The sequence below is a fragment of the Musa acuminata genome, chromosome BXJ2-7 (genome assembly GCF_036884655.1).
Source record: "Musa acuminata AAA Group cultivar baxijiao chromosome BXJ2-7, Cavendish_Baxijiao_AAA, whole genome shotgun sequence".
NCBI classification, from domain to species: Eukaryota; Viridiplantae; Streptophyta; class Magnoliopsida; order Zingiberales; family Musaceae; genus Musa; species Musa acuminata.
Window position 1 is genome coordinate 5139697 of NC_088344.1, and position 26471 is coordinate 5166167.

The window sequence follows — 26471 nt, forward strand, 5'->3', positions numbered from 1 at the left end:
ATTTTTGAAGTCAAAAAATAATGATCAACTCATTGTCCATATATGAATAGATGGAAGAGAGTACATCTTTCAGATTGCCTATGCTTCTGTAGAACTTGAGGCCAAAAAAATGTAAGGTTCCAACAGGCATTGCAGGAGGATATGAGGTACACACAGGTGCATGGATCTTCGTGTGGGATAGAACACATTTCTACTTGACTACTATGCAACAGAGTTATTTGTCGGCATCTATTCTACCTCTCGGAGCAGATTTGAGATGCTGTATTATCTGCCAATTAAATATGTGTGACCCAATCAATTCATTATCTGTCAAGAATGATTGTCTTTAAACAGAAATTCTTTTTCTTTTTTACGACTCGGGTCAAGAGAAAGGAAATCAGACCTGATTTGCGTAACCAGTCAATCCTCAACTAGATCAGGCTTTTCCACTTGTATGGCCAGATCGACTTATAAACCGAATGAAAAAAATAGTAGTAAAAGGTCATCTGTTCATCAACAGCAGATTTTTTTTTAATCAGAAAAAACAAAGATCAACAAATTGAATAAATAGCCAATAAAACTCAACCCATGACATCTAATCAAACTATAGGCTACCAATTAAACCTCAACATGAGCTGACCATGAGGGCTGTGCTGGTAATGTTGGGAACCTATAGAAGAACTAATTTTACTGAGCTCTTTAGTACTTAAGCATCGAAAGAATTTTATCACTGGACTCAAATTTTTATCTGATGTTGCGTTACTGTCATACAGAAAAACATGGTTTGAAGGGAAAAGATTATGCCGTTTCTGTGTGTTCATAACTAAATTCTTGGCCCGAGTGCAGTTATAACACGTGATATTCCTAGCCATAGAAACCCTCAAACTTACAAATGTGATGCAGCAACTCTCAAAGAAAGAATGAACCCCCAGATCTGCTGTCCCAATGGAGAATTATAGTATTTAATACTGGTACAGACAGAAAAAAAAAAGATCCGTAAGTCTTGATGAGAGTTTGCCTGAAAATGATCATCAAAATGTTAAAGTTCAATGATGCCACATAACGTGTCGGTCGGCCCACTTTAGAACCTACCTTCAGAGACAGATAATGTGATGATTACTCTCTTTTGTAAACCAAGGTTGGATAATGGGGTTCCCACATGTTCTTCTTGACATATGCCACAGTTTCCTCCTAGAATTTGAGGAGCAACAACCAAGGTAAATCAATTAGAGCTTTCTGAATTACTATCACAGAACAAGATAAAATGACTGTTCACCTGTGTGAGTTTTTGAAGCTCCTGGGGATCCATGTCACGGTATCCTTCAGCAAGATCCTCTGCTACAGCTTCTCTTACGACAGCAGCAGCTACTTCCTTGGTTATGTCCCTTATGCTGCAACCATCATATATAAGAACGAACATATAGTCTTCAATGTTCTCAGTTATGGAAGATTCACCACAGACCTGGATATCGAAGGATATATTATCCCATTAAGAACCTCTTCTTCTTTCATGTATGATGCCAAACTGATATGTTTTGCAGGTCATTTGTAAACACAAAAGTCATTAGAATGACCTCTCTAACACAATAAATGAAACCTCTGTTAGACAACGTTACTGAGACTACCATTGAGCTGCAGCCTGAAGCATACCATCTGAGATAACACGTGCACCAGACAAAAGTGTACCGAGGCCTATCCTGAAAGGTAAGGGCCTTGCTCAGATGTAAAAAAAACCAACAGCTAAGTTGCGATGCCAAGTTATAAGAAGCAAAGATACAGCTCAACTAACCCGGGAAACAGATACATATTATTTCCTTGGTTGCAGTGGCCAATCTTACCATTTCCTGCAAAAAGCAACATCACAACTTGTGATAAAAAAATAGTAGCAACTTGTTTTATCCAATTATTTTTATATCATATGCTAGGTTAATGAGAACATATTAATTTGTTGCACTTCGGGTCACGCATCTAACCCATTAACGCTTCAAGCAACTTGTAGATGGACGGAATTAATGGGCTTGAGGGAAATAGTATATAAGATACCAAATAATAGGGTTTGGGTATATGGATATTTTCCTACCATTGTGTAGGGCAACATTCCCAGTGAAAGATGACCCTCCATGTAAGCAAATATTGGATGTTTAATATTTCAAAACATTTATTGCTTTTAATTATAATATCTAGCATGAAGCCAGCTCAAATCTTAAGTGGAACACTACCAATGATTATGAACACCCATCACTCTCCAAATCAACTGGCATTACATGCCTTTTGGATTGCTATACATAAGTAGGAGATTACAATTTCCTTGCTGATTGGTTATGTTGTAGTTCAAGTTTGTAGATGATTGTCAATGAATCGTCGAAGCTTTCAAAAAGTTTGACCACAGGATCGTAAGTATATGACAGTTTCAAATAAAATATTAATGCCTACTTGTCCTTTATTACTGGTACAATCTATGGTAGATTAGCAGCTTTATTTTTTTCTTTATTTGCAGAGGGTAGGTGGTCAAGATAAGACTCAATTCCAGGACCTTGTTATCAATAGTTAAAATTTTTACCAAGCTAGGTAACATTTGCAATTTTCTCAATTTTGTCAAATGAGGATTGAAACCTCAATATTTGGTAACCAGATCCTGTTACCACTATCAAAATAATATTATAGGTGTAAATTTATCGGATGAGATTTTGATCACTCAACCAACCATTGATAATTGGGTCTAATATACCATCATTAGATCAATGTTTTAGATATAAAAATTATACAATAATATTTTAAATCCTCAACCTAAGATATATGAGTTAGGTACACCATCATCATCAAACTAATATTTTATGTAAATTTATTAGATTTTAAATCTTAAACCTTTGGTAAGTGGGTTAGTATAGGACCACTAGACGATATGTTAGGTATCTATTTATTGGATGATATGTCGAACCTCAACCTTTGATAAGTAAATCTAGTACATCACCACTAGGGCAATATTTTAGTTAAGAATTTGTTGGATGGAGCCTTGAATTTTCAACTTTTAATTAATTACAAAATTGAACACCACAATTAGATTTAGGTGTACAATTTATCAAGGATATTTCAAATGCCCCTAAACTTTGTTGAGTAGATCTAGTACATCACCACGAGACAAATATTTTAGGTGTCAATTTATTTTGAACTGTCAATCTTTGGTAAGTGAGTTAGTGCACTAATATCAGACTAGTATTTTATTTATAAAATTCATTGGATAAAGTTATAAACTAGACATGGTACACCACAACTAGAATAATATTTTAGGTATAAAATTATTAGATGTAGTTTCATGTCCTCAATCTTTGGTAAATAGATTTGGTATACCACCACATCAATGCTTTAGGTGTACATCTTCTCGGGCGAGATTTTCAATCCTCACTCTTTGGGAAGTAGATTCTGTATACCATCACGATATCAATGTTTATAGTCTAAAATTATTGGATAAGTTTAGAACCTTACATGTTTGGTAAATGGATCTAGTACACCATTAGCATACCAATATTTTGGATGTGAAATTTTGAAAGATGTAGTTTTCCAGTCTCAACCTTTGGTAGGTGGTCGTATATGTTCTAAATGTAAATTTGTTGAATGAGATTTGGAACTGTCAACCCTTTATAAGTAGGTTGGATTAACACTATCATACCGATGTTTTAGATATTACTTGAGGATTTTCATAGGATTCTTGAACCAAAAAACTCTCACTTGAAAGACCTTTAATTGAGTCAATTGGTCAATATACCTTTTGATAACAATCCTACCTGAGATGAGAACTAAAGTTGCAGTGCCACTTGAACTATCGACTCTCGCAACTTTTTGAAACTTGCCTTTTGGATGAAGTATCGCGTCTAAATTTATTGAATGAGTTTTAAATGTTTAACCTTTAGTAAATAGATTTGACACACCACCACCACCAGACCAATATTTTAAGTGTAAAATTAATGTTTTATGTGTAAAACTCATAGTATGAGATTTTAAAACTTTAACCTTTTAGTAAGTGGTCTGGTAGATCACCAGACCAATATTGTGTAAGCTACCTTTTCTTGGTGCAAAATTGTTAAGATGGAATCTCATCTAATCATCAGATTCACTAGTCCAATTACTCAATTGCAAAGTCTAAGAGGGGTAACTATAGTCATGATTCTAACAACTCAATTGAAAAGTCCAAGAGGGGTCATGATGCACAATATGCAAGACTATTGTTGATGATCTATAGAAAAAAATATACCAGAAAGAAGCCAAAATATAGATGCTCAAGGTAGGTTCTTCTAAGTTTCTCATTCTGGGTCTCAAGTCTCAACAATAATCCAGATGAGTATTTAAAATGCCAAACCATTTTAAAGCTAGCAGTAGAAATTGAAGTACACGTATGAGTTGCACTGTAGTACTTTAGTGTGATGCTCCATGTGATTCATTAGAGCAGTTCTCATAGAGAAAGAAAAAACAACTTTCTTATTATTTCTTATGGCTGACGATTGATTTGTAATGTTCAATTCTATATTAAAATTTCTGAACTTTTCTGAGGCAAGAAATTTCTGAACTAATTGCATGTTCATGCATTTCTTTCCATCAGAAACAAGCACGTAACTCCCAACCAAACAAAAAGCACACAAGAAGATAAAGTTACATACAACACATACCAAGATTGACATCATGAAACGGACTTCCACTAGCAAATACAATGTGGTCACCCACTGTGGAGAAGGCTTCTTCAGGAGTGCATTCAGCTACCAAATTAGACATAAAAAAATCAGAGATAAAACATAATAAGATTAATAGCTTAAGTACTTCAATTTTACAAACCGTTTTGTGTTGGATTGGACATAGCAAAAATTGCTGGTCTAGTGGAGGATGAATCCTTTAAGGCTTCTAAAACCTAAGTACAACATACCATTTTATGTTATAGCAACTTGATAACCTTCTACAGCTTAGGAACTAGTTAGAACTTGATAACACATTTGAGCAGCAAACGTGAATATAGGCCAAAGATACACTTAAAAGAAATTGAAGTAAAACATAAGAAAATAAAATTCAGAATACAAACAGCAAGGCCTACTCAGATGTAAATATCATCCAACCAACATAAAATCATAATCATGGGAGTCCATAGAAATCAAAATATAAAAGATATCTAACCAATGTAACCAAATGTAGTTCTTTGGAATTTTTCTTTTCACCTCAATATGAGTGAAGTGATAGAATGCAAACATGAGTGACCAGTTGATTTTTTCTTTTGTAAATCTACCCAAATCATGTACTATAATGCTAAAATAAAGTGTAGCCATGTTTAGGAATCATGAGCTCATGAGTAACCACAAGATCTATAAGGTTAGTTTAATTTAATACAAGAATGGGCCACAGAAATTCCTTACAAAAGCTAAAAACTATATCCCATGCCAGATTTAGAAAAAATAGTAAAATGTCCAGTTCCTCTTATATTTAATATGATAAGAAAATGATATGTCCAATAACAAAATACAAAACCAGTACATCTAAAAGACCAGGAAGGATATAACAAAGTGAATATATGGAAAAGAGAAGTAATTAAAATGCAAAAGAAAACATTATTAATCATAATACCTTAGGCACTAGACACACAAAATGAGTGTGATCCAAGAACCATTGTTGACAGAACTAGCAAAACTTCAACACCTCCACTTGAACCTGTTAATTATATCTAGCTTCATTCTCGGAGCCATCACTTCATCTGCGATTAGTTCCTTGGTACCAAGAGCACTAAACCAATCTTAGTGAGACACTTGGGAGTGAGGGCTGGTAACTCCGTAAAGGCCTTCTACTGATTTAGCCCAGCACATGAAGTTAGAACATTGTTACGGCTTGTAATAAAAAAAAAATCAGGGTTCGCTGTACTGCAGTATACTGTGATTGGTTTAGTGCTCTTGGTACGTGGACCATCCTGTGCCGGGTGGTATATACTAAAAGGCTCTATATCATTCGATATGGGCCTATACTGTTAGGTAATGATCGAAATCTGACCCTTACCAACCTGTACTAGTCGGTAACGGTTGGATTTCAACCATTACCGATGGACGGCTCATATCTAACACTTTCCAACGGTCAGATCCATTTGAAAGAGTTTTTAAACCCTTTTCTCCCCCTCTTTCACCCATTTTCATTCTCTCATACTCTTATACTCTCTCAATCTCTTTCTCACTCACTTCTTTTTCTCATTCTCATATTTTCACTCTCTTAAAACTTTACAAAGCTATAATTTATGGATTGGATCAAACTTAGGAGGCTAATTAGGGAGGATTAATACCTAAGTTAAAGGAAGAACTCTCTAATCAAAGGTACATAGACAACTTCTCAATCGCATTCAGCAAACCGCTCGGTTCGGAGACATGGCAACGGCGTAGACAGTAGTACCTCAACCGACGATGGCAGCAACATTGAGGAGTCGATAGTCCCATCGACACAGTTTAAGGGTGGTGTATGGATCAAGGAACAATATTTTATGGATGCCACCTAAGATTCAGATTATGGAGCTCGACATGATAGTTGGTCATTCTTCTCTGAGCAGTAGTATGGTGATAGTCGATTATTTTTCTTCGAGCAACAGTATGGTGATCGATCTTATATATGGAGCTACAGATCAGTGACGAAAGTAGAAGTTTCAACATTCTTCATGCTCTGCACCAATACATGCCACAATTGTACTTGCCTCAAGAGCCGCCTCGGACAAGTGTGGTTCACGATAATCATACTATGACCATCACCACATTGATGTACCAATGACATACAATGTATCAATACACTATGTCATGGGATAAATTTCAAGATTAGGTCTGAAAAATATATTAAATTGATATACAGATACATAAGATCGAGGACCCCGATTTACCGCTCATTGAGTCTCGTCATTCTTTTTGGTGGTAGAACCAGGTATATCCATCCATCGATTATTTGATTCATTTGAATATTAAAGTTTAAGGTATTTAACAAATAATCTAGTAATTTAAATTATTTTTTTGTAGATAATTTAATATCAACGAAATGAAAGCCCAGAACGTCCCACAAAGCTACTCCTAAAACTTGAAAAAGATGTCACTATTCTTTCCTAATTTAGATGACCTTTGCTAAAATTATACTAAAATCATATTCACTTCTAACTTAAAAACCATAATATAACTTTTTTCTCTTTGTTTAGGAATTTTGGATCTATTTTCGGCCATTTTCTGGTGCCATCAATATGCCTCGCCGTATTGACACATGGTATGTTCATATGGAGTTGTACATATCATACTATCGATCGGCCGGTACACCAGTTCAGACCAGTAAGGCAAACCTTGAAAAAAATTGTTTTCTCTTCTTATTCTATAACAAACCCTTTGACCTTGATGATTCTCATGTCTGGTTCTTAAGACTCGTACATTAACACAAGATCTATCCTCTAGATGCAATGACAAGAAGAACAGAGATTCTGCAGGGGACATCATGGAGCCACTTGTTGAGAGCATCACCAAAGCAATAGCTTAAGCTAAGGGAAACAATGAAGATGAGAAGCAAGACCTTGATCTATGAGTTTTGTATGGAACTCGAGCAGGCATAGCTTTTGGCCCTTGATCAAAAAGCCAGAACATCCAATTTGGGTAAAGCCCAAATAAAGTTTGAAGGTCATGTTGTTTAGCCCAATTCTGGACTAAACATGGCATGGCCCAAGGAGCCAAAGTTTGTGTGACTGGTGATGACCTAGTTACTACTGGCTTCCATGTAGCAAGTGGCACACATTTCCTCTCCCATAGAGAAATAATCATTTTTTCCAAAAATATGTGTTCACATAAATGTATGCACCTATTTGTTAGTTTAATATCGTGTTTTGTTTATCTCATATACATAATAATTCACTAAAAGGTTTTGGCTAAACTCTTAACGGAAGTCTCCAACATTCAGCAAGTTGGGGCAAAGAAAACTTGTCAATGTCATATCATCTTATCATCTTATGTTTAACTTTAGTGATTAACATTTTATTCTAGACGAATAATATGCTTAGAAGTTAGCATCACATGACATGACTCTAGTGCACCTAGGTGAAAACAACATAGCAACAATACAGTCTATTTTTCTCAGTCATTCGATGACCTTAGGACATTTTCGCAATAGCAGAATATATGGTATGGACTATGAACAAACAAAAGCCTTCAATAATGAGTTCAAAAAACTTGCTATACTATATGAAGATATAATTTACGAATGGGGTCTTGAGTCTCTAATTTTTATTAGATACAACATATGGCAATTGATTGTTATAAAATGTCTAGGACTTTGAGTATAAATGGAAATTCTCAAGCGATTTACAGAATTTGTTTGAATGATTCCATCAAGCCATAAAGATAGATGAATGTATAAATGACTTGGACTTCCTCCTGAAATATAACAACACAGAATTTACAGTGATTCCATGTAAATTATTCTGGAAAAGTATGATGAATGTATATATTATGTACTCATAAAAGTATTGTCGAAAATCTAAACTCTTTGATCCTTTAAAAGGAAGAGTGCTTTTTTCCAATAAATTGAAACACAGCAAGACAGCAAGCAGCCTACGGATCTTCCACCATAGCTTAAGAATTAATATAGTTGGCAAGGAATGATGTCATGGGAAAAAAAATCCTTGATGGTGTATTAGTTATGATTACTTAAGCAAGAAGGTGAACATAATTATCATTTGACTTCAAAGATGGAATTAAAAAACAATAATCCAAGGAAAAGTTCAATTCCACCTTTTATTAGAAGTTTTGATGGACAAATAGTGTTCATAAATCTCATCTCTGATGAAAAGTGGCATCGATGTAATGTTATTACCTTGTGGCAGGAAAGATAAATTAGTTGACTCCAACTTGATACTCATAACCGCAAAAGAATACTGACATGTTAAGAATGATACCGAGTTATGACTAAACTGAACTATCCTTATTTTAAGATCCAAACACTAACTCTGACCAAAGATGGTGTTCATCTATCTACATAAACAGAATGCCAAACATGTGCTAGCAAGCAAGCTTTTTCCATACTTCTGAAATAAGCACGCATCATCACTAGAATTAGATGCATAAATATGCCGATAGAAGTTACTCCAATAAATTATTTGTTTTTCGAAATATTGGATGTCACTCATGTAAATAACTAAATTAATTGATAAACTGAGTCCATATTAAGGTCCTATAGCTAAAATGTTCTGTCGGTTGGATATATAAGACTGACACACAAATAGAACCAAAATGTCAATAACTTCAATAAATATTTATCATATCATTTCCTATAAATTTGTACCTCCTTGGAGAAAAGGCCACCAACTGCAGATAGTCCAAGTAGAACATCAGGCTTTACTTTTGTAACCTAGTTCATAAACAAAAGTGATAAAAGGAATTATTAAAATAACATGCAATAGAGAAAATTTTCTATAGAGAACATGAACTATGTGACTGATTTTCAACAAGTTTATAATGAAATTTCAGTTTTTCTAAGCTTGACATGATAAAAAGCTTCATTTGCAATTCATTATTTGCTTAAAGATTTATATATCTTAAAAACAAAACCATCAGTCTACGTAATCAGACTCAATATATTTTCAATGTCATTGTGCATAAAGATTTAAACATCTGGAAAATGAAACAATCATTCTTCATAATCAGGTTCCATATACCTAAAATAAATGGTCTTTTGAACAAGGTTTGAACAGCTGTATACTGCTCTCAAATATAAAACACCTTTTGGAGTAAGGTTCACTAACAAAAGTTCACTTGCCATGGCATGGGGAGATTGTTAGTGCTGGGCAACCACTGCCATTTAGTGCCAGCCAACCACTATCCATTTATAGACGGAACCTAGAAGATAGGAAGTATTTCTTCACTTTCTTTTCATCCATGGAACTAGAATATCGAGATTTGTCCCATTCTGTTGATGTGAACAATACATTGGACTGAAGTTTCTTTTGTTGAATGGACTTCAATGCTGTGTCAAAGCAAGTGAAGCCAGGTTAAAGGATCTCTTCATGTTTGACCTTCTGTATTAAGGACTGCACCCATTGATGATTGAAGATGAATTTTGTGATTAATTGTACCCTTGACACTATCGTTGTGACTGATGTCAGCTGACTAATGTGATGTCCATCATCGAGTCCATACAATGTGCTATACAAGATGTCCAAAACAGGTTTTCTTTGTGTTCCATCAATTGCTGTCCAGTCTTCTTGAAATTCACCCCAGACTGCAAACCAATCTTCTCCACCATGTTCATCAAACCCTCAATTCAGTTGGCATCCTGAATCTTTTCCCATGTATTATCTGATTTGTAGAAAATCACCTCCTACATTACCTCTATTTTGTCCTTATTATATGTTAATGGAATAGCATATGAAATTTTATATGTTAATGGAATAATCATATGAATTTCTATTCTTGATCAATATAATTTACATTTTCTATTTATTATAGCTAATTTTCTTATTTAATTTGATTCTATAAACCAAGAAAATAGGACAAAAAAATCCTAAAATAATTTTTTTTTAAAACCCAATACATATTGGTGTACATTGTATCAGTACATCGATATCTAATGGTAGGTACTAGCCCAACCCTGGACCTGTACAAACCTTGGATATGAAAGTGCGATCCTTGGTTGAACGACTTCATAATATCTTTCCCAATGTCCTTCCTTTCCGTTAGTGTTTGTTTTGTTGACTACGAGGGTAAGCAACAGGATCGAGATCAACATATCAAGTCAAATGCTATCCTCTTGCCAAGTCCTTCGATGAAATTAATCTAGCCTGCCTCATGCTGCCTATCATGCTCAATTAAGGAAGGGCAATTGGCTGCCCCAAGCTAGCACTCTTGTTTCACCCTTTGGCTCGATAGAGGTTCTTGTCATGGATGATTTGCTTAATTGACTTGGCCCACTTCCACTATAGCTTCTATACTCATATCACCGAGTCATCTAGTCGTTGTCTCATCCCTTTATACATGCACTAATGCTTTAAGGAAGAATAGATGTTGACTACAAGGCTTGGGTCGACATCATCGCTGCGACCCTCATAGTCATAAGGGCAAAGGACTGTAAGGTTTAGGCTGACATCATCGCATGACTCTCAAACTCATGAGGGCAGAGGAAAAGGTAAAGGTGCAACACAGGCGGGTAAAGAAGAGAGAGGGGAGAAGCTACTGCTAAAGGCCGGTTGCTATTTATAGCCCTTCGAGAGGCCATATTTAAAGAATATTAAAAAATAAAGAAAATATCTTGGTACCAGTATTGGGCAATGGGTTTACAAACAGACAAAATTTGGTATGAGTTATCTTTTGGCAATGCATTTGAAGTGATCTTACTGGATAGTCCATACCGAACCGAGGCAACCGGTACTTCAAATCTTCTTGCATGTAAGTGCCACATGCCATGCCACTTTCTAAACTGAAGGCAGATGATTGTTATAGGCACTACAATGCAGTGATTGCTATACCGCCCGAAATGGTAAGGTACGGGCAGTATGTATCAGTCTAAGTGTGGACCGATTGTGGACCACCCCATTTCGGGTGGTCCGATTAAAATAAAAAAAATCAAAGGGCTCGCGAACGTGAGCCCTCTTCTCGTGTATGATGCCGCAACCCTTGCCATTGCCTCTTTGCCTCTGCGATGCTGCAGTAGCGCTGCCTCTTCGCCGCTGTGATGCTGTTGCTGCTGCTTCAATGCTGCTGCTGCGTCCCAGGGACACTACCACTGCACCGTTCCTCTTCTATCTTCTTTCTTCTTCTTCCTTCTTCCTTTCTCCTTCCTCCTTTGTTCCTCCACTGCCCCTTCCTCTTCACCCTCTTTTTCTTCCTTGTTGAAACACCAGTTTGCACAGGCATATCGTGTTTCGATACACTGGTACAAACTGTTATGTACCATTCCAATAGTTTGTTGAAATGGGTCTGGTACCCGAAAAGGCAAACCCTGCTCCAAAGCATCAAGCAGTATGTGCATACTATGTTCATGGTAGGACTCGATTGTGGCATTTTAATCGTTGAACTAACCTTAAAATATATCACATCAAGCAAAATGCTTACCACTTCAGCTAAGCTTGCCCCTTCATGAAGACCATGACGTTCTGACTCTTTGAGTTTTCTAACAAATGGTAAAGCCTCTGGATCAATATTCATGCGGCCTTCTGTTAATAGACCCTGAGAAATCATACAAATAAGAACATCATTTTCTTGATACTTCCGAGTTAGAAAATATATAAGATCTCTAAGGAAAAGATTTTAACTATATAGCACACAATTGGTCAGAGGACAAAAGTCTATTTGAGGCTCAAAACAACAGAAAAAGTTCCAATATCACAAGGTTCTGTTTAGAACTAATCTCAAGCTTTAAAACAACAGCATCCTAAAAGAGGTTCTGGTATTCCTTAAGAACAACCATGGAAAATAGTAGCCAATATGTCAGCATTGCAGCAAGTCAAATTTTGCTAATCCCATTACAATTTAATCTCCATTATTTTCATTACTGGAGCATTTTGAATGACAAAGTAAAAGATTACATCATTTACCATCTATGACAATGCAACAATAATCAGGCCGTAGTGAGAGAGAGAGAGAGAGAGAGAGAGAGAGAGAGAGAGAGAGATGGCACTTTGTCTGGAGATGCAACAACACCAATTGTCCCTGAACTTAAACTTGATGAGCAGCTTAAACCTATACTTTCCTTTTGTCCATTTAGTGGCACAAATGTTACTTCATTAAGAGAATTATTGTTGGTGCAATACTGATGCTATCTTGGCATAGAAAACCATCAACATCTACTTTTTATTTATGATTTGACCAAGCAATTAGCCTCATAGAATCATTTAAGTCCATATCACTGCATTGTTGACATAGTAAGATACAAAGACTAACTAAATACCAGCTGCTGATGGCCATCTGTGCTATATCAGCATCATTAACAGGCTGGGGCCTGATGTTGCCTAATCCAGTAGCATTCAGAGGCTAAAATGAGCAAAAATTCATGTACAGTTTTGTGTTGCTCATTGTAGTAAACATCAGGGACCACTGGAAACACCACCTTGTTTTAATTATTATAGTCACATCAAGCAACAGCCCTGGCTCAGTATTTGTTAACAGGAGAGTACCCTCCCTCTAACAGATGCAGTTTCTTGGAGCAATAAAGTGACTGTATGTGTTTCAATTAACATACATCATAAAAAAAGTGAATGTCTTCTACACTACAATCAAAAGTGACAAGGAATCCTGCACGCACCATAGCATCAACCACCCAAAACTGGCTCCTAGCACCTTCAAAGGCAAATTCATTATTTCCCAGCATCCTTGCCATAGTTTTCCTTGCAGCATTGAGAACTCCTATTCCAGCACTGTTGAAGAATGACAGTTTCATATCATATGCTAATCTGATTATCAAGATCACATGTTTACTAAAATATAAAAAAAAAATATAGAGAGATGATATAACATAACAAATGACCCACTGGAAGTGATGTAGCAATAGAAAAGAAACTGATAGTTATTATGATCTTGCCAAAGAGAATTATGCCTAATGATTATTCATTAATTAATTAGATTATGCAATTGATTTAGTGAAAATTCATTGGCGATCCTCCTACCATGTAGGGAATGATAACATATGCTGGAGTTAACAAATAAGCCACTGGAAGTGAAGTAGCAAATAGAGAAGAAACTGATAGTTACGATGATCTTGCTAAAGAAAATCATGCCTAGTGATTATTAGTTGATTAATTAGATTCTGGAATTGATTTAGTGAAAATTCATTAGCGATCCTACTACCATGTAGGGAATGACAACATATGCTGAAGTTATCAAGGAGTGGAGTTACCATCAGTCATATGTTCGGACTCTTTAATCAGAAAATAATGTGGCAAAGATAATCAATGAAGAAGTTAAACTACTTGGCTCCAGTGAGAAGCAATTTAGCTCTAAAATCTTGCCCTGTCCTCTGGTCTTCTTCAAAGAAAAGTGGCAGGCAGAGCATGTTGGAGACTCAGGGTGATGCAAGACAACTTAGAGGCAGTGAGTAGTCTAAACTCTAAAGTCTCGAAACCCTAATTCTAAAGGATATATCAAAATGGTTTTGACCCTTACACCAGCACTGATTCAGTTCTCATTTATGTGGCCAATTTGTCTAAAGATGTAAATTCATTGCGGTCCATATGTACAAAGACCCTCAAACCAGATCTCATTACATTTTGGCACAATATTTTTGGCAATACGCCCAAAATTTCATGAAAATTCGAACTTCACCAGGTTCCCAATAAAGAAAGGGAGATAGGAGAGAAGCAAAGGGCCAACAATTGACCCAGTGAACCCGCTTGCCCCCTTAAATGTTCTATCTCTTTCATGAGTTTGTAAAGAGAGGGGTGTCACAAATTGTATAACGTGTAAGGGTCTTACTCTTCACTTATTTAGGGAACAATACTGGTGGCCTCAAGAGATGTGGAATCGGGACTGGGAAGTAGGTCATTTACAAAACCACTATAAAAGGCTTATCTATTTCTCTTCTCTTGCTTATGTTCTTTAATTGTTATATACTTGCTTCTTTAATTGAAAACAATACAGAATTCAATCATATACTTGTACTAATTCAGCCCCCTCTTGGTGTCATCATCCCAACAATACGCGTATTTACATAGCACTAAATCTAGATAGATATGGTGGATCTCCTACTTTATCGATTGATGAATCATCCTAATTCTCAATAATGCTAACCTATCTAGCACATATTTGTCTCATCTTGTACAAATTGAGAATTAAATAAATCTACATAGCATCCCCCCACTCTTGATCCTCAATAATGAACAGCAGATATATGCATGTTTTAAAAGCATGTACTAGCTTCTTCAAGCGTTTATTAGAAAGATGATTCTGACTGTATATTATAGATCAACAAACAGGTGGGTAACCAGTTGGTATAGATCGTTCTATGCGAAATTGAGTTCCATGGTATCTACCATATATTATGTGGTCAATTTACTGCAAAGCGTGTCCTAGTCCATAAGCGCTTTACTGCAAAGCGTGTCCTAGTCCATGTATCAGACAAGATTCAAATCAATTATGACTGGTCAGGCCGTACCAGTTAAACAGGCATTTTAGTCCTTTGCTTCAATGATTGTGTTCATCATTTGCCACCATTAGTGCAATTTCATCACCAATAGCCAAAAGTTATATGGATCCATGGACACTCATTGGATATTTTTTTCTTTGTTTGTCTTTACATGACCTCTTCACCCATATGGTGATAAGTGAAATACTAGAGCTACAATGGGATCCATGGCCATCTTCCAAGCTACAAGTTGTTATGTTTTGAGCCATTTACATGACTTCTATTGTTATTTGTCATATAGTAATTTTGCATGAATAGATTTTATTTTCCAATTAAATTTAAAATGGTTGCATTATACATTTTTTTATAATTTTGTTTGTGTTTTGCAATTTGATTTCATGTCTTCTTAGGAAGCTAGATGTTCTATGAAATACGAAGTTATTTATTTTCTCAAACTTTATATTATTTTCATTTTTTGCTACTTTTATGAGTATATTTTTATTTTCAGGTTTTCTTTAGCTAATTACGACTTGCAGTCTAACCTAATCAATCTTGTTGATCTGGGTCATAATATCCCAAAAGGAAATACCGATACTAATCTTGCAAATTGCTACTCGTCTATTTTTATAAATGCACTAAATGGTTTTCTTTAAACATTTTTTAACTGCCTTAAAAAAAATACCTTAATGATTTGTCCATGGTGATGGCTAACTCAACATGAATCAAATCAGCTCCATTTTCAGACAAAAACATTTTTTTCCAGTCCTTGTATCTCAATTTCTCTCTACTTTAGTCTTAAATTCTAACCCTATCTAGCATTGCATGTTCCAGTTAAAACTCTAAATTCTTTGTATAAGTTACTAATACATTTACCAAGTATAATAATCTAGTACTCAAGATCAGTTGGTAGCCACATTTACCATAGAGGATATATTGCCAATGTTTTCTCAGAGAGCAAATCTCTTGCAAAACATGGGGACACTGTTTCAGCTTGTTAAGTATATTAGGGCATACCTTGCACAGCAAACATAAACTCATTTCGTAATTACAAATAAACAATTGTCTTCACTTTATCTTATCATTTGAACAGGATTGTCATGCCATACTATATATTTACATATTATATTTGATTTCTTTTAATAGCTAGGAAACTATGCATAAGCAGTCATTTTCTCTATGCAATGGAAGAAAGAAAATCTATTCATAATAGCAAAAGCTATTACAGCAATAACAGATTATTATAGGTTTTCATACCCAAGAATCAAGATAATCATTTATGCGTCAAAAACTATTGAAAATATGAAAACAAACAAATAAACATCATTTCAAACCTTCCAGCACCAGCAACAACAATCTTTAGCTTTGGAAAGTCTATCATTGGTCTTCCTTGGGCTCTTACGGCTCCCAAGAGACCAGCAATTGCAACCCCAGCAGTTCCCTATAACAACAAGTAGGTTGAAAGACAATAGTTCGAGCTAAATACATATAGTTTCAAATGAAATTAAAATTACTTGCATTGTACATAAAGTTAACTGATCAAAGTGTAATCCATGGTTAATATAGATGTTGGGATATTAATGAATTAAATTGGTCTTCAATATCAAAGTCATAAGTAAACGATAGCCACTCCATAATATGCTCATAAGGAAAAATAATCTGGTAGTTAAAGCACACTGTCTAAAGTCTCTAAACTCTAAAGCACAAAGCACTCATGTCACTAACTGTAGCTCCTTAAAGAACTATGAATTAGATACAAAGAAAAAAAGAGAAAAATCAAAATAAGAAAAACAGGGACCTGAAATGCCACTAAACTGTCAATCCGAACAAATACAAATGTTCATTTTTATTTGGAACTATGGAATATGGGTAACAACTATGTTAATGGTAATAAAAAGTTAACTGACAGTGACTTGATACTAAATGCAAAAATTTCTCAAAACATCCAGATCCTGATAATGTGACTGATCAAATCTCTAAATCAGTAGATGATCCGACAATTATGAAGCATGATGTTGAGAATAAGGGCTGGAGCTGCTGATAAAATAAAATATAAGGTAATATCCACATAATAACTTCTAGTCAACATGGATGGAATGTTATAGACAGAATAAAGAGTCAAATGAATGAGAGAAGACAGAATAAAGTCAAACAAATGAGAGACATTGAACATGAAACAAGGATGCTGAAGGGCATAGAATCTAAAATAAAAGTCGACTAAGAAAATGGAAAGCTGTTCCCTCGTCCTGCAGTGAATTGATGTATTTGATAATGGGATTGCTGAAGACTGGAGCCTCTCTGTCAACCTTACCTGTAAATAGAATGGATCTCTAGAGTCTAGAAGTATATTGTGTATGGTGTTATTTATTTCATCACAATTGTAGATAAGGGTATTTTCAGTTCTAAGGGATCCTGCAGAGGAAATTGTAGTTGTATGTTATAGCTATACCACAATGGGCGTTAAGGGCATTGCCCTGTTCCTTCTTTTCTCTCCACATTTCTTCACCATGGCAGAACAGAAATGGTGCTTTAACATACAACATGTTCAGTGAGAATTTACTGGTCTCAGACAGGAACATCATAGGTCAGGTTATGTCATATAACTTCAGAATCCCAAGAAAGACCTCCATCTACATATACTCATAAAAGAGGTATACATCATACATGTCATTCGTCCCTTTAAATGTTCTATGCCTCTTACCAAACTATGGCACATGACCTGTCAATCCATTCCAGATTAACATAAATGGAGTGGGATATATGAAACTTTGAAGAGCACCTCATTCACACATTTTTCGTAGAAAGAGGGAGTCTTGAATATGTTATTTGCCCTTTCAAATGCTCAATGACTCTTATCAGACCATGGTGCAAAGAAAAATTGTCCAGTTTCACTCTGGTTTGATTGATTTGGAAAGGGATCAACCATAAAAAAAAATATGAGCATGCCTAAAAAATAGAGAGGATATGTTGGTCCTCATCAATTCAAGGTGAAAAGTAAATAAGCAGAAAGCAAAAGATAAGAGGAAGTGGAAAAAAATGACGAAAAATAAAGGGCCCAAGAGTTACCGAATTGTTTCCACAAAATGACTGCCAATGAGTGACATGGTCCCATGCAAGGTTCGCCATACCGATGTGTACCGCCCGGTACGGGCGGTACGTACTGGTCCGAGAGGTGACCGGTACGCGGACCGCCCTCTACCGGGCGGTACACCAAAAAAAGCCTGTATCGGGCGGTAACGGTCGAAATTTTGACCGTTACCGCCCGGTACCATTCGGTAACGGTCGATTTCGACCGTTACCGCCCGATACCACTCGGTAACGGTCGAAATCGACCGTTACCACACTGTAGCAGTGCTACAGTGCTCCAACGGTCAAATTGACCGTTGTAGCCATTTCTCCTCCTATTTAAACTAATCTTCTCTCTCCTATTTCATTATACACTCTTAAACTCTCTCTCAAACATTTCTTTTCTCTCATAAACTCTATAAAACAACGATTTGTGAATTCAATCGGTAAATTTGGGAAGATTAAGAGGAAGAACTTTCTAATCAAGAGGTATGAGTCAAACTGCTCGAGGAACTACCGATACCCAACGGTCACACTCGTCCGCCCAACGTGCAAAGGCAAAGGGGAAGGCAATAGCATCAGTTGCATCGTTGGAAAGAATCGAGTCGGGCGACGAGACACCTTCACAATCACATTCTCTTTCTCGTTCGGTCCAGAGACATGACAGCAACACGGACAGCAGTGCCTCAACAGATGATGGCGGTGATACCGGGCAGTCGTTGGTCTCGTCTGCACAACTTGAGGGTGGTGAATGGACTGAGGAGCAATATTTTACACATGCCACTCAAGATTTAGATCATGGAACTCGACAAGGTACTGGTTAAGTTTATGCGCGGAAGGGAAAGGAGAAGGGGAAGGGGAAGGCAGTGGATGAATATGAACAAATGCGACAGAGCATACATGATATAGACACAGAAAGAGACTCATCGTATTCACAGCCATCGTATTATGAAGAATCATATGGGCAACAACAGTATGGTGATAGTTGGTCATCCTTCTCTGAGCAACAGCATGATACAAAACAACACCAATATATGCCTCAAGAGCTGCCTCGGACAAATATGATTTATGACGATCAATCTACGATCAGTACCACATTGATGCATCAATGGCATACGGTGTATCAATACACTATGTCATGTGATCAATTTCATGATTGGGTCAAACAAACGTATCATATTGATATGTATCGGATCGAGGACCCCGATCCACCACCCGTGGAGGCCTGTCGTTCGTTTTGGTGGTAGAATTAATAATCAGGTATATCTAGATATATGATTATTTAATTCATTTGAATTTTAGAGTTTATATTGTAACAAAATAGTCTAACAATTCAACTGATTTTTCTATAGATATTTCAATCTATAACGAGCTGAAATACGAACCTCGAACAAGACTACCTCAAAGCCCGAAAAAGATATGTGATGCTATTTTTACCAAATTTACATTGATTTTGCTAAACTTATATTATTACTATATTTATTTGTAACTTGAAAACTCTATCCTAACTTTTTTTTTAATTTTCAGGTATTTTCGGAGTGATAAATCGGTGAAATCAGGTGTACCGAGCGGTACACCTCGGTATACCGCTCGGTACGCCGTACCGTACCGTACCGAGCCAGCGTCGAAACGCCGGTACGGTACGGTTCGGCGAACCTTGGTCCCATGCATACTCAACATTTTCTCAAGTCCACAGAAGAATTTATTTCTTTTTTTTAATGTTCTTTAATATGTTCTCATTTATTTTTTCCAAAAAAAAAACTGATCCTCTAATCTATAAAACCCAATCCCACTGAGTTGACCTGATCGATTTCTTCCAAATGGTTGATCCTAGATTTTAAATGTCATAAAATAACACTTTTTGTCATATTCTATGCTCAAACTTTAACCTGGGAAGGAGATATATTTAAAGCACTGTTTTGTTTTTTGACAAAACAAAACAGTGTGCAGGAAAGGGGTAAAGCTTATAATGGTCTCGAATATGAATTCAGACAATTTACATGATAGCACAAAAGCGGTAAAGCTTCGCATCCATTGCCTATGCAGATTATCGTAGCTTAATATCTGTGCTTGATGTAGAAGGTCAACATAAGGACTACAAATTTTACAGAAGCACACTTGATATCTTAAAGTCCTTCCATTAGATGCATCCAGAAGCACTAGGACTTGCAATACATGCACAAAACACACCTAGGTCCTTGTACATGGTGAATAAACCTTTTCTACCTCCTAAATATTATGGCAAGTAATTATAAGGAAATTGGAAAAGATAAAATGATAATAAGTAGTTTATGCCTTTGTCTTTACCTGGACATCATCATTGAACATTCTATAAGTACTCCGGTAACGCTGCAATAGTTTGAAGGCCCACTTGCTTTGAAAATCTTCAAACTGTAAAAAAGAGACATGTTATAAAAATCTAATCTAATCAAGATAGATATCCAAACGGTGGTTACAACTTTCGAATAACAAATAATAGTGTGCCATTAAATATTACCTGTACAATGACGTGTGGCCATCGAGTAAAGACAGCCTCCATAAATTCATCGATGACAGACAGGTACTTTTCACCATCAAGACGATGCTCTTGAAGTCCTAGATCTACTTGATGATATATTAGGAATGAGTTGTAAAAGTTAAAATTAGGATAGTCTATCAATATTTAAGAAGTGTGATCAAAAATAAAAATTAGACATATAATAAAGTCTAATAATAAACCTTGGCCTGCAAAGTACATGAACCAATGATAAGTAGACACATCAAGATGCTCAGTGTATCGTGTTGGATACTAATACCCATTACATACTTTATGGGTTTGCATTGCATAATTCTAAAAGAATTTACTTTTAAATTATTGTTAAAAATGAATCCTTTTTGGAAAGTTGGTGATACTTCATACCAAGGATTTAAATACCAATTTGATACCTGTTTTAGTAACTCATAGGATATTTACCTATCCGTACACCGGGCAGTATCACAACCTATACTGTTAGACATCATTGCATAAAATAATAAAAATTTTCAAAATGCATGGCACTAGTACCAAGGGGTTTAATCCCATGTACCAATTCCATACCGGTCCTGACCTGGACCAGTACAGTATTGAGTCATACAGGTGCGCATAGGTACTGGATTTCAGAAATAGCCTAAAAGAAGACTGGAAATTAAGAGAGAACATATTTCAGGTTATATACAATCAAATTAGATGCCTATAAAATGAATTTAAATTATAAAATAACAAATGAGATATCAAACGAAGATATATGATATACTTGCCCAAGCCTATACAGGTACAGGCTAGGACTATAGAATAAGCATATAAGAACAAACATAAATTCTTACCTAATTAGCTAGATCCATGAGAATCCAAGCTTGATCCTCATAGATCTAGCTTAGATCCTCCAAAACTAGAGATTAAATTAAGACTAAATTAGGTTCAAGCTTTGAAATTTAGTCTAATCATGCAAGAATAAGCATAACGTCTAACTTGACTATTGGTTAAAACTTAGCAATTAGGTTTGGAATTACCTTGATTTGAAGAGAATGGACTGGATCTTGATTTTTACTCCTCTTGTGGAAATCAACCTCCCATAATGATTCTTTAATTATTTTGAAAGAGTTTTTGAGAGAGAGTAGCCAGAAAAAGAGAGTAAGAAAGAGAGAGAATAAGAGTGTAAGTGTAAGGGGGAAGAATGGGGTGCGGGGCGCTTTTTATAGCCCCCACAAGGTTCCTAATAGTGACCCAATGGTTAGTTGGTTAGTGTCACCCCCTAAGTAAGCTCATCGTATTGTCACGAACTTAGCTAGAATTTCCTAAGTCGTGAGGCACAATTGTGGCAATATCATGGACTTAACTGGAGTTACTTAAGTCGTGAAGCACCCTTACGCCAATGTCTCGAACTTAGTTGGGATTGCTTAAGTCATAAGGCTCCCTTGCATTATTCGTTCGTGAAGGGTCAACCTAGTTGCAACCTCGCTTTAAGTCACGTAAGTCCCATAAAAGAGCAAATTGATTAGTTCAAAAGCAAGCAACGGACAAGTTCCGATGTCTTGCGAAGGGGGTAGTTTTACAAACAATTCAGTAAACACTCGGTGTGCAAGAGAGAAAAGAGAGAAAGGTGAAAACAAAGACTTTAGAAGGCAAACGAATAGTCGCAAGTCCGTAAACGACTACTTACCTGGTGTTGGGCGTTGATTAGATTTCACAAGTTCGTACGTTTAGTCTACGGAAACTTGCCATCAACGCCCAACACCTGGTGAGTAACTGTTTGCGGACTTGCAACTGTTCATTTGCCTTCTAAAGTCCTTGTTTTATCCTTGCTTTCTTTTCTCTTGCACACCGAGTGTTTGCTATATTACTTGTAAAGCTGTCCTCTTTGCGAAACGTCGGGATTTGTCTATCGCTTGCTTTCAAACTAATCAATTTGTTCTTTTATATGTCCTATGGGACCTGAGCGATGTTGCAACTAGATTGACCCTTTGCAAACGGATAATGCAAGGGAGCCTTATGACTTAGGCAATCCCAACTAAGTCCAAGACATTGGCACAAGGGTGCTTTACGACTTAGGCAACTCTAGCTAAGTCCATGATATTAGCATAAGGGTGCCCCATGACTTAGGCAATTCCAGCTAAGTCCGTGATATTGCTGCAAGGGTGCCTCATGACTTAGGCAATTCCAGCTAAGTCCGTGACACCATGGTATAGGACCTGAAACAATGTGGTGGTACCAAGCCCATATCAGGATAATACCTGCCATAGCTATACTGGTCAGATTAGGTTGTCCATATATTAATCCCTCATAAGAGCAATAAATATCGTTCATACTATATCAAACGATATTGCAAACCCTCATATGTACCAGTACCTAACTATACATTCCAATACTAGTACTTGGTCAAACAAGCAAATGTTGATCAGCATTCAAGTCCTCCATTCATCCTTCTTAGGATGATAACAACAACGATATATGAATTTAGATATATTGAATTTGAATCAAGTACTGAAAATCTGAAATATTAAACAACAAACAAAGTCGTAAAGTCCCAACTATTTAGGATCCGTTACGTTGGGTTTTTGCCCTCGTTGAGCTTAGAAAAAAATCATATTATTAGATAAATTAAGAATATTTAAATCTAGTTATAATTTCCAATAAAGTCTTATTAGGTCTCCCTCTATCTCTCGTACCACTAATATTAGCAATTTCACATCTTTTAACTAATCAAAAGCACATGCTCGTACCATTTTAAATCATTCTCCATCATCTTATCCTCTATCGTTTACAAATAAAAACATTTCATCAAGTATTGAAATATGGTTAATGAAATTAAAATAATTAATCCTAATTCTTTTGTCATAGAAAAGAATTTCAATTTTTGGGTATTAGTTCTGTAGTGACTGCCAATTGGACCAGTATTACAGGCCAGTAACAGTAATATACTGGACCGAAACAATTAGTTTAAAAATATATAAAAAAGATAAATGTAAAGGAAAACTATAACCTGTCCTGCTGGTTGCAAATTCAGACATCATTATTCATATACTGGCCACCCTCTCCAAGTTGTTGGAGAGACTACTCAAGTCCGCTTGGATCTAACGGAGGTTATATTGCAGCAGAATGAGGGAGTGGCAGATAAGAGGGATAGAAGGATTCAAGGGTATGGAAAATAGAGAATCAGCAAGATGATTCTGAGGCAATGCAATGATTTTGAGGCAGCAGCTATTTCAAGGAATTCACGACTTCTATTGTGTTATTTGAGTCATGGTTTGCAGTACCGGTCCGTACCGCCCGGTACGGGTGGTACATACCGGTCCGCCAGACTTCCGGTACGCGGACCATATGGTACCGTTCCGACACTGTAGCAGTACTGTAGTACTGCTACAGTGCTCGGCACGCCTGAATATACCGCTCGGTACACCTGGGTGTACCGAGCGGTATACCGTACCGTACCGGTACCGAGCCCAGGTCGAAACTCCGGTACGGTACGGTATTGCGAACCTTGATTTGAGTATCTTGACAGATTCTTATTCAAGCCTGACCATAACATGTTATTATCCAATATTGTTGTATCAAACCTCAAAACCTGTCCGGTTGAGACTTTCTTTTACTGCTACACTTCAAACCATTTTGAGTCCTCACCAAAGCAGGAGAGTTCCTCATTAAAGCTATCTTTGACCAAAAACTGCTAAGGTATGGATTAAGAGTTTGGTCTCAAATCTTGACCATGCTAGTCTGACCAAGTACTAGTATCGAAACATATAGCTCGATACCAGTATAGTCCTATTCACTTTTACAATTATTTAATTCAATGATACCAAGAAACACAGATCAGTATACTGGTACATACAGGACCAATAAGTTACTGAAAGCATTAGCAGACCAAGATTTAAATGCAACTTAAGACTATTTAGGCCCTTTTTCTCTGAGCACAACTTGTGCTTTTGACTTCAAAGTGAAGAAACAGACTTTTTCTTATTTGATCTATACCATGCAATCATTTGATTCCATAGACCCTAGTTTTGCCATTGTCATGCTCATTCTGCCTTGCATATGTCATTCATTCCACAGTCAATAACCGGAGGTACTGATCATTCGACATTTACTATTTTTTTATATCATGAAGGAAACATTCATAAATGTAAAACTGCATCTTGTTTGATATGTAATTGCCTTAGATTGCAGTTTTTATTTATGCCTTGTGATAGTTGTCCATACCAAAATTTTCAATTCTTCATGGAACACTTCACATGTTTGGGGAAATTAGGGTGTCTGCTACTACATTGCATGATTTATGATCATGCCTTCAGCAGAACTGTCATGCAAGTGGGAGGAATCAACAACAAAGAAGGTAGCTAAGCTATTCTACAACTCAAATTAGCATATTTTCTTGGACATAATCTGAGCTCTTACAAAGGCACCCTGACAAGTAACATTTGTATGATGATCGTATTTACTTTATGTCTGCAAACATTGATACAGTTTCTTCTAGAAAATATTTGTGGAGCCAGCTATCTAAGCCATTGCCTTTACCCTTGTAATTTCTTCTTCATTGTTTCCTTCCACAAGAACTTCTATTATGACTTTTATGGGCAAGTGTTTTGAGGTATTAGGAACAACTAAATCAGCAGTAGTAAAATATAGGAGCTTAAATTGACTCTGTTTTGTTCTTTGTAAAAAGATACCACCAGATGAAATAGGAATGCATTGCCAAAAGGTCCCATTCCAACAATTGAACTCAAGGGTTACATTTTTTCTGCTGAACAAAAAGAAACAGAAAAAAGAGATTGTGTTGCAGACACACGAAATATTTGGTTTCACAACTACTACAATATGAAAAATACAGACCTTAAAATGCTATCTCAATATTGCAGGAAATATTAAATACTTAATACAACATGAATAATCTGACAAAGCATGTAACTAACAAATTAAAGACTTCAAATCAAAGATCCCAGAAATTCTAATGTTATTGCCAGATATGAGGTAGAATTCAATTATAAAATAAGTTTAAAGTTTAAAGTAGAGAAGAACCAAATTAAATACCCAGGTTGAGAAACTCATTTTTCACTAATATTTTGGCTTCAGAGAAAATATAAAGGTATCAAAGTTATGGCTCCCAGCAGGCAATGTGTTCATAGGTTGCTCCATTTACAATTCTAGAACTTACAGGTAAAATTTGTCAATCTGATGGCATGACAAAAGAATCTTACAAAGTGGGTCTTGAAGCAGATTCTCATTGTTAGTTCCGACATCAATCATCACAGGAAGAACCTATAGTAAAAAAGACAAGATTAAAATATAAACAAGAAAGGATGTTGTTGAAGAAGCTCTTATGATCATTCTTTCTTACAAGCAGAAAACACAAACTAGCATAATGAACCATCAAAAGACCACAGAAAAGTGGCAGAAATCTTGACAAACAAAAGCTTTCAGTAGGCTTCAAATATAATCAATATCTCAAACATGGTTTTTAATTTCATACCGTACCGGTATATCGAGCTTTGCTCGATACGGTATGGTACAGGCATACCGAGCGGTATGCCAGGGTGTACCACTCGGTACGATATATATATATATATATATATAAGGAGTCGTACACTGCCTCGGCGACGTCGCCTCCTTTTCTTTGCCTCATAGCATCAAACAAGGAGAAGAACGCAGTCTTCTCTTCATCTGCAACGTTCGGCGAAGACGTCGAAGGCCTTCAGCACGACGCGACGAGAAGAATGTGATCTTCTCCTCATCTACGACGTTCGGCGAAGATATTGAAGGTAGCAGACATCTCCGGCCTTCGACACGACGCAACAAGGAGAAGAATGCGGTCTTCTCCTCATTTGCGGCATTTGGCAAA

The 26471-nt window shown here is 36.3% G+C and overlaps 1 protein-coding gene across 2 annotated transcripts in view; it reads right to left on the bottom strand.

Moving 5' to 3' along the window:
• Positions 1-639: 639 nt before the first annotated feature.
• Positions 640-26471, bottom strand: part of LOC135582305 (NAD-dependent malic enzyme 62 kDa isoform, mitochondrial-like) — a 34640-nt gene continuing 8808 nt past the window's right edge. Inside the window, exons 6-20 of one of the 2 annotated variants that reach the window (XM_065116434.1) lie at positions 25831-25891; positions 20621-20724; positions 20431-20514; positions 16392-16498; positions 13246-13357; positions 12057-12170; positions 9292-9357; positions 4804-4876; positions 4641-4727; positions 1769-1823; positions 1605-1676; positions 1442-1504; positions 1256-1370; positions 1072-1170; positions 640-947 (exon numbers count right to left, since the gene is read on the bottom strand). In XM_065116434.1, coding sequence (XP_064972506.1) covers positions 1096-1170; positions 1256-1370; positions 1442-1504; positions 1605-1676; positions 1769-1823; positions 4641-4727; positions 4804-4876; positions 9292-9357; positions 12057-12170; positions 13246-13357; positions 16392-16498; positions 20431-20514; positions 20621-20724; positions 25831-25891 — 1188 coding nt within the window. In that variant the 3' untranslated portion in view covers positions 640-947; positions 1072-1095. Of the gene's footprint in view, positions 948-970; positions 1171-1255; positions 1371-1441; positions 1505-1604; positions 1677-1768; positions 1824-4640; positions 4728-4803; positions 4877-9291; positions 9358-12056; positions 12171-13245; positions 13358-16391; positions 16499-20430; positions 20515-20620; positions 20725-25830; positions 25892-26471 lie in introns of those variants that run through there. The other variant, XM_065116435.1, reaches the window with a different exon arrangement.